Raw genomic sequence first — 9,110 nt, forward strand, 5'->3', positions numbered from 1 at the left:
GGTAGAATCTCCTTGTCCATCAAGGCTCAGCTCAGCCACCACCTCCTCTGGGATGTCTTCTTCCCTGAGTCCCGAATCTGAGGAGATGACCCTCCTCCCTTTGACTATGTGTTTGTCCCTATCATATGTCTATATCTGAATCTCCCATTTACTTGTGTGTCCAACTGGGGTGCCCAACTCATGGGGTGCACATATACCGTTAGCAAGCAATTGCCATTATTTAAGATTGAAATAAAATAGTATATTTCTTTCAATATACATACAGTATATTTTCAAATGGCTACCAAGTTAGTAGGGCATAAACATTTATGAAATTGTGTTTATAAGAAATCAGGTCTTTCTTTTGGCCTAGATGTGCTGTGAAAAAATTGCTGAGATCACAAGGGCAACTGTTATGAACCACGGAAGTTCAGGAACCTCTGGTATAGGAATATGGTGATGTTCTGAACTAGAGACATGACAATGCTTATTATTATTGTTATAGTAAATGTCCCAGTTATAATGTCATAATTACTAGACAGTCGAGCCCTTACTATTTCCCAGGCACTGTTCTGAGCATTTGGGAGTGCTTAACATAAAGGGGTCACATGCATTAATTTTTTTAACCCCTCAACAGCCCTGAAACAGTTCATGTCTCCCACATTCCAGAAGAGGAAACTGACGTTTGTAGAGAATGAGTAACTTGCTTCAGGTCCTCAAATGGGCTGATGTTGGAGCTGGGATTCAAGTCTAGGGCATCTTGACCTCCAGCCTCAGAGCTCTTAACCACCTGCTTGCGATGGCTGTGGGGATGCAAAGGAGACAGAGTTGAACTGTCAGGATGGCAGAAACCACAGAATTTACTCATGTTAGGGACTAGAGAGAGTAGAGGTTTTGTAATGTCCACCTAGCCCACTTCAGAAATGCTCCCACCAGCAGGGTGACTCAGAGGACTTAGGGAGACGTGTGCATTCATGGTCCCAACTCTGACCCAGCCCTTGAACGTGTCTACAGGAAACCTGCCAGGTGAGCCACGCGAGGCTAATGGAGCTTTCTCCAAGGAACTGGGGACTGAATCCTTGAGTTCCTATTGCTCTTCTATGTCTGTCTACATCAACCCAAACAGATGGTTCCTGTCACAATGACAGGATGCAGAAGTGAAAGTTCACAACCTTTTGCTATTGAAGTAGCTCCCCGTTGCTATGCTTCTTAAGCCTGATTTGTTCAGTCATTTTATAGATTCCCTGAGATTGGTACCCTGCCCATCACTTTTTAATTTGAGCCAGATTTCCCAGGCTTCTGTTTCTTTGACTCACAGGGTGTTCAACTAGGACCCTGAACATAGATATCATAAAATATACCACTTAAAAAAGGGGCGGGGGGAGGACACAGTATCTCCATCGCTAAATATTCAGCCCCTTAAGCTGGGTGCCCGTGACTGTCCTTCAGGTTGTACACTTCAACGAGGCCAACTCCTCTTATGTGGAGTTCATAGAAACAGTTGAGAAAGACCGCTTTCTGCACTGCCACAGAGGTCAACCATCGACTGGACAATCACACCACTGTCAGATTGTAAATAGACATTTGCAAGTGACTAATTGTTCAGAAACAATTCAGGACTGTACACGCAAGCCCAAGTTACACAACGTTAATGGGGAACCTTACCCAACATCTGCTTTTGTGATTGGAGCCAGATTTCTGCCGTTTCAACACTTATGGGTATAAAGCAGCAGAACGGATATTTTCCTCTGCCAATTCTCAGAAAATAAAAACTCAGCAGCAATGGACAGTTGTATGGCTGGTCGATGGATTTAGTGTGGGCATCACATTTTCAGCTATAACGAAGGCTTATTAGAAATGCGTTGGCTTTCTGAAAATCTAGTAAGTCAGTAAAATGGGAAATTGCCGTCAGATAATTGAGGTGACACCGCTTTACTCACCTGCTTCCCTGAGCTCGTCCAGGATGGTTAACACCCTAATTAAACAAAGAAACTCCTGTTAACTCTAAAACCTGATATATGGAGATGCCCATGTACCAACCATAGAATTCATGGCATGCATTCCAGAATGTTTGCCTTTTTGACTTTTGAGGAGGGGCTTGTGCTTGACATCAGGGTTTTCCTGCTGTCATCATCCTGAGGTAGGTAACATTATTTCTCCTGACTGGCAGGCACGCGGGCCCCTCACATTCCTCCTTTTCAGCTGCTCTGGATGACTGCCAAACCCCACCAACACATAAGGGCATCCTGTCCATGTCACAGAACCCTATGTTAGATGTCAGCTCATCCCAAATTCTAACTGCTGGCAACAACTCAAGTTTGCGTGAATACCCCTCAAGCCATTTTCAAGTGTGATGGTATATTATTTAGGATTATAGCTCTGTTCAAGCAAAGTGACCCTAAATTACAGTAGCAGAAAGAATATCATTCTTCTCACATGTAACAGTCGTTAAGAGCAGCCGAGGGTGGAGGGTTGCTTTGTTCCAGTCATTCAGAGATCCAAGCTCTTACCATCTTTTGGTTCTGCCATTCCACTAGGAATTGTCCTCATCTGTATGTTCAAGGCGGGGTTGCAGATAAATCCATGTTGCTGATCATGGAAAGGGCAAAGAGAATCCAGGGAAGCTGGCTTATCTCTTAAATGGGAGATGACCTGCGAGGTCAACTTTCGCTCTCGTCTCATTCGCCTAAACTAAGTCTCAGAGCCACATTTAGCTGCAAGGAATCCTGGGTAATGCTGTTTCTACCTGGGAGCTTTGTTTTGGGCTTAGCTTCCGGTCTACTGCCATGGAAGAAAGGGAGGATAGATTCTGATGGCTGGGCAGAAGTTTCTGTCACATGTAACAACAGACAGAAAGAGATATTACCTTTCGCAAATAAGATAAAAGCCACATGGTCATATATTCAACAAATATTTATTAAGTACCTACTATGTGCCAGATAGTTTTTCTTACATGTGTAAGACAAATAGTGTTAATATATTGGGGGGTGAAATTATGCAATATTAAAAACACATTTTCCACTTTTGAAAGACTTGCTCTTTCAGATAATAGAGAGTAAGTGGAAATAAGGCAAGGTGTTTACCTTCAGATTGCAGGAAAAATATTCGTGCCTGTCAAAATCCACCAGCTGGCATTATTGTTGTTCTGTGGATAAGCACACAAAAAAGCTGCTTAGTTATTTGCTTGTTGGTCTCATAAATCATAACTTGCTTGTTGCATGTTTATGAAGCTTCAGGAAGATCTCTTCAGAGGATGACATTAGATCGTTGAGATTAAACTCAACCTCAAAGGTGGGTTTTCTTTCCAAAATAATTAAGGCAACGAACACAGCAAATTTTGCAGTTATTCCTCTGATATGGTAAGTCACACCATCTTCAGGGTTTGTGTACTCAAAGCAATGAATAATAAAATGACGACCAGATTGTGTCACGTGATTCTGGTGGTAGTCATGTGGATGCAAGAAATATTCCAGAGGCACCAGGAACACCTTCTTAACTTCATCAGGATTAGGCTGAGCCTGGAAGTGGGGGTCTATAAACCCTACAACTGGTGTTATCAATGTATCTGTCTAAAAGCAGAAAACAAAATACAGAAATTAAGAAGTGAAGAGATATTGTTTCAAATGCTGAAGGCATGCCACTCCTATGTAAGCCAAGAATACAGGCTGAAACAGTCAATGCCTAAGGTGGGCAGGGAGGAGGAAGAACTGGCTGCAGACGTAAATTCTATGTTCCCCATGAAACGGGGGATGTCTCTGCCCTACCTGAGGCCGCATCTGTGAGATGACTCTGAAAGTGATTCTTTTGTGACCATAAATTGGCACACTCTTTTGGAATGGCAGCTTGGCATTATGAAACTATTGTCCCTGTGATTTAGCAGTTGCATTTGTGTCTATCTGTATGATAAATTCCTACCAGTGAGAAAATATACAAGTACAGCAGGTGTTCGAATGACACTGCTTCCTTATAACACAGATGAGATACTATGGGAACTTAATTTTTGTTTATATCAATTAGCCTACGGTAAAATTGGTTTCATTATACGTCATTTCGCTTAAAATTGCAGAACCTACCGACAATGTTAAGTGAGGATTTACTGCACAAGACTGAAACATTATTTGCAACAGCCCCAAACTCTAGTTATCACTCCTCAATTGATGGACATTTAGGGTAGATCAATTATGAGAATATCCATATAATGGGATACTATGCAGCCCTTTAAAAAGAATGCAACAGACACCTTTCCCTATCAGTATAGACAAGGATATGCCATTTATCAATAGAAAAGTGACATAGTATTAATTGTGTTACATTCCCATTTATGGGAAATCATATATATAATTATGTATCACTATATTACATAACGTGTATGTTTACATGTGGGGAGATTTCTATTTACAATCAAAACTGCTTGCAAATGAATGTAGGATGCTGTTAAGTGAAAGATTCTACTGGGAATTTTGAGGCCTGGGGTTTAGTATAGAAGCATCTACAGGGTTCAAACACAATACCATGTTTGCAAACGACTGATGGAGTTCCCCTTTCATTACTGGATGAGAATGTGTGGCTCAGATAAGAAAAGGGGCTGGCCCAAGGCCACTTAGCTCACGAGGGGCAAAGTCCACACAAGAACCAGTCTCTTGACTCTTATGTATAGAAGCTCAAAGGTCACATTTGACCATCCTTTAGATAGTGGATCCATTGGGAGCTCAGGAGAGTCTAAGAAACCCAGTTCCATTCCAACTCTTACATCAAACAGATAGGGCACCAGGCAGCAGATGACCTCCACCTGATGAGGACACAGCCCCACTTCCTCCTGGGCTTCCCGGAGAGCTGTGGCCACATCATCCACATCTGTAGGCTCGCACTTTCCTCCAGGGAAGCATACTTCACCAGGGGACCGTCTTAGCTGGATATTGAAAGAGCAGAGCTGCAATGTGTGATTCCAATTTTGGGACCATATACTCATTCAACAAGTATTTACTGAACTTGTATTTTGTACCATAGACTATTCTTAACACTGTTGGTAATAATGGAGAGAATACGAACAAAACAAAAAAATAGAATGTTTTCACTTGAATCATTTTAAAAAAAAAGAAATTTGAGAACTTCTTTCACTTCTAATTTTTCTCTACTTGCCCCCAAAAGATACCATACACATGAAACAGATGTACATTGATGGGGAGAAAAAAAAGCTGAAAGAAAGAATTAAAAACAAAAACCTGAAACTAATAATAAGTAAAATAAAATAATTTTAAAAATTAAAAATAATAATGAAAAGAGCAATGTGATCAATAGATAACTTTTACTGAGCGCTTACCATGTTCTGGGCATGTTGCTTCACAAGGATGTTTTTCACTGAGTCCTCAGAACAGTTTTATAAACTGTTGTTTTTTTAAATTGAGGTGAAATTCATACAACATAAAATTAACCATCTTAAAGTGAACCATTCAGTGACATTTAATATATTTACAATTTTATATAACTACTACCACAATCTAGTCGCAGAACATTTTCATCACCCTGAAAGAAGACTCTGTCCATTAAGCTCTGTATCCCAATCCCCCTCTCTCTTCCTTTACACTCTGTCTCTGTGGATTTTCCTATCCTGGATATTTCCTATAAATGGAACCAGACACAATTCTGTGGGGTTTTCGAATGTTCTGAGATTTTAATGGCAGGATCTGTTGGTCACCTACCTTCTCTGACCGAAGGGTGAACAACAGATGAAGTTTTCCTTCTTTAGCCAACAACGGTAAAAGGATGGAATATTTATTAGACGACAAGTGAGAATATTTGGTCCCAACATCATACTTTTTTAAGCGGGCTTTAGCATCATCTATCAAACTGTTTCTAAAATGGAAACAAACCACACATTTTAGTCACCAGAGTTATGGTAAAAAGCTCCTTGTCCTGCCTGTTTCTGCTTTGTTGTGTACCTTCAGCTTTCCTATTTCGGAGTCTCAGTGTACTTTTCAATAACATGGCAAAAGTACTAATACCCAAATCGCATGATTGGGCGCAAGATAAAATGAGGCAAAACCCTACAGTAGTAGCCCCCTCCCTTATCTGTGGTTTCGCTTTCCGCAGTTTCGGTTACCTATGGTCAACCACAGTCGGAAAATATGAAAAATTCCAGAAAAGCACAATTTACAAGTTTTCAATTGCTTGCTGTTCTGAATAGTGTGATAAAAATCTCACACTGTCCAACTCCATTCCACCTGGGACGGGAGTCATCCTTTTATGCAGATTATCTAGGCTGGCTGTGCGGCCTGCCCATTAGTCATGGAGTGGCCTTCTCGGTGATGAGATGACTGTTGTGGTGCTAGCAGTGCTTGTGTTCAAGTGACACGTATTGTACTGAAGAGTGGCCCCAAAGCACAAGAGTAGTGATGCCGGCAACTCAGGTATGCCAAAGAGAAGCCCTCGAGTGCTTCCTTTGAGTGACAAGATGAGTACAGTACAATAAGGTACAGTACAGTCACAAATCTTTTCTTACAGCATGTTATAGCAATTGTTCTATTTTATTATTAGTTCTTGTTGCTAATCTCTTACTGTGCCTAATTTATAATTAAACTTTTTCATAAGTATATGTGTATAGGAAAACACAGCGTATATAAGGTTCGGCACTATCTGTAGTTTCAGGCACTTACTGGGAGTCTGGGGACACATCCCCCAGGTGAGGGGAGGACTACTGTACCAGGTACACAGTTTAGTACACAAGTTCACTTGAAACCTAAATTAAATTTAAATTATGGTAAACTATTCTTTTAACAATGCAATAGTTAAATGTTGAAATCCATAATTATATTCAGGTAAGAGGTTTGCTGAGTAAGTCACTGTAAGGTCAGCCCATTGTAAGGTTAAGGACTTTCTCTAAACCTGGCCCTTATGTCGTGTTACTAAGCATTCCATTTGTTATCAAACATTCAATTGCCTTACAACAGTGGTTCCCAAACTGTAGTAGTAACAGAATCACCTGGAGGACTTATGACAAGAGATTGCTGGGCCCACCCCCAAACCATTACTTGGTAAGTTTAGGGTGGGGCCTGAGGGTTAGGATTTATATCAAAGTCCCAAGCCACGGTGGGGCTGATGCTGTGGAACAGGGGACACACTGAGAACAATGACCTGATAACATGCAAGTATTTGGATGTATAACCACAAATGGTGCCCTGCGTCCATGACTGTGAATTTGTTTTGGTCCTTCTGAAAGGTGTATGTGGTTGCTGGTTTGTGTAGTGAGTTAAATAGTGTCCGTCCCAAAACCTCAGAATGTGACTTTATTTGGAAATAGCTTTTCTGTAGATGTAAGTAGTTTAGGACTTAAGAGGAAATCATCCTGGATTTAGAGTGAGCCCTGAATCCAACGACTGGTGTCCTGATGAGAAGAGAGGACACAGAGATAGATACACACAGGAAAGAAGGCCATGTGAAGACAGACGCAGAAACTGGATGTGATGCTGCCATAAGCCGAAGAACACCAGAAGCCACCAGAAGCTGGAAGAGGCAAGGAAGGCTCCTCCCCTAGAGACTTCTGATGGAGCATGGCCCTGCCCACACCTTGATTTTGGACTTCTAGCTTTTCGAACTGTGGGAGAAGAAATTTCTCTTGTTGTAAGTGACCCAGTTTGTGGCACTTGGTTATGACAGCCCAATAAAGTAACATTTTGATTTTCATTTTTCTATGGGAAAGGCAGTTTTACATAGTGGGCTAAATCCGATGTTTAAGTCAGCCAGAACTGGTCTCAGAGTGTTTAGGAATGAGCTCTCTGAGGCCTCCTGTCCTCTGTGGCATGCTTGAAGACATCTGTGAGGATTTAAGGACATGGTTCAGACACTGTGGCTGGTACTCAGCTAGTGGCCAATGAATGGTGACTACTGTCATACTCGTCCTCCTCGTTACATGAGGAGTAGTTTGCAGGAGGTATTGGCTATTTTTTGCCTCTTTCTATATGGCAGGACGCTCACTGCGGTTAGGTGAACTACAATAACGGCCAGAGCGCTGCAACCGGCCAAATGGCTTGAAAAGAATGATGGAATGCTGGCACTGGAGGGGACCCCAGCCTACTTTCTATGCACACAGCCCCACATCCAGGAGAGGAAACTGGCCTACCCAGTGGGGATGGATTCGAGCCAGCGTGGCTTCTAAGAGGCCCCCAGAACTGACCAGAGGGGCCAGCAGAGCAAAAGTCTGCAGAAATGTGCCTGTCCGCATTAGGGGCCGGTCCTGGAAATAATTACCGTAAAAACACCAATAACAGTAGCAGTTACCCTGTTCTGAGCATGAGCTCACTCCACACTCTTTTCCTTGCTTTTCTCTTTATCACAACAGCCCAGCGAGGTGAGCGCATTATCCTGTCCAGGCTCAGCGAGGTTACATAACTGAGAGACCCAAGGCCACGACTGGAAGTAGCTACAGGGGAACTTGAACCCAGGGTTGCCGGGTGCAGAATCGTGGCTCCTGAGGTTGAACTCTGGGGACGCCTGAGCGGAACAGGTACGGCGGCTGTACAGGGGGAAACGCTTCGCCCTTGGAGAAGAGGCGTGAACCCATGATGATGGGTGTTAACTCAAGTTAGCCGAAGCCCGGCTCTGTTTTGGGCTGGAGAAGGTGCGTAGGGGCCGGCAAGGAGGTGAGTGCACCGAGCGCGGGCTCGGCAAAATCAACAGCAAGCAGAAGGCCCCGGCGGCCCGCGATCTGTTGGGCCCCGCCGCGATCAAGGCCGGGGAGGCTTTACCTGGCTGGCTCCGGAGGAGAGGGTCGCGACATGGTTCGGGTCAAGTTTGTTTCCAAGGGTAGACTCCTCGGAGGCGCTCGGCTGGAAAGGCATGCGCAGACCGGCACTGGGCCTGGGGCGGTGAAAGGGGCGGGGCCTGGTGACGTAGGCGGAAGATCTGGGCGGGGCCAGATGTGAGGGTGGGACTGCCGGAGCTTAAGGCCAGGCCTTCCTGGTGGCACCAAGCCGTTTCTGGCCAGTGACCCGCTCTGCCTCAAGAATGAGAGGCATATGAGGAGTTCCGATGCTGACAACTGTAAAGAAGGGGGCAAGACAAACCAAAGCAAAGTGTAAATGCAGTGCTGATGAGTTGAGAGGATTCTGACACTCGCGTTCACTTGCCAGGAGGTT

At 43.6% G+C, this 9,110-nt stretch overlaps 1 protein-coding gene across 2 annotated transcripts; it reads right to left on the reverse strand.

Annotated features, from left to right (window-relative positions):
- Positions 1 to 2,877: 2,877 nt before the first annotated feature.
- NUDT7 (nudix hydrolase 7) lies at positions 2,878 to 8,853 on the reverse strand. 2 transcript variants are annotated; one of them, XM_019710955.3, is made up of 4 exons: positions 8,721 to 8,853; positions 5,679 to 5,832; positions 4,730 to 4,888; positions 2,878 to 3,548 (listed from the first exon to the last, which is right to left on the reverse strand). In XM_019710955.3, exons 1-4 carry the CDS (start codon positions 8,750 to 8,752, stop codon positions 3,180 to 3,182), a joined length of 714 nt encoding a protein of 237 aa, XP_019566514.2. In that variant the 5' UTR covers positions 8,753 to 8,853; the 3' UTR covers positions 2,878 to 3,179. The 2 variants fall into 2 exon arrangements, with proteins under 2 accessions (XP_019566514.2, XP_019566522.3); XM_019710963.3 differs by lacking the exon at positions 5,679 to 5,832 and having other exon boundaries at positions 8,721 to 8,848.
- Between the last annotated feature and the right edge of the window lie 257 nt (positions 8,854 to 9,110).

This window comes from Rhinolophus sinicus, chromosome 8 (assembly GCF_057876585.1).
Source record: "Rhinolophus sinicus isolate RSI-liver-muscle chromosome 8, RSI-T2T, whole genome shotgun sequence".
Lineage (NCBI taxonomy): Eukaryota > Metazoa > Chordata > Mammalia > Chiroptera > Rhinolophidae > Rhinolophus > Rhinolophus sinicus.

Coding starts and splice junctions, on each gene's coding strand:
- NUDT7 (XM_019710955.3), bottom strand. CDS start 8,752: ATGTCGCGACCCTCTCCTCCGGAGCCAGCCAG. Junction 4,889..5,678: donor TCACCCTTCGGTCAGAGAAG/GTAGGTGACCAA, acceptor TTCAATATCCAG/CTAAGACGGTCCCCTGGTGA. Junction 3,549..4,729: donor TGGTGCCCTATCTGTTTGAT/GTAAGAGTTGGA, acceptor TTCTGCTTTTAG/ACAGATACATTGATAACACC.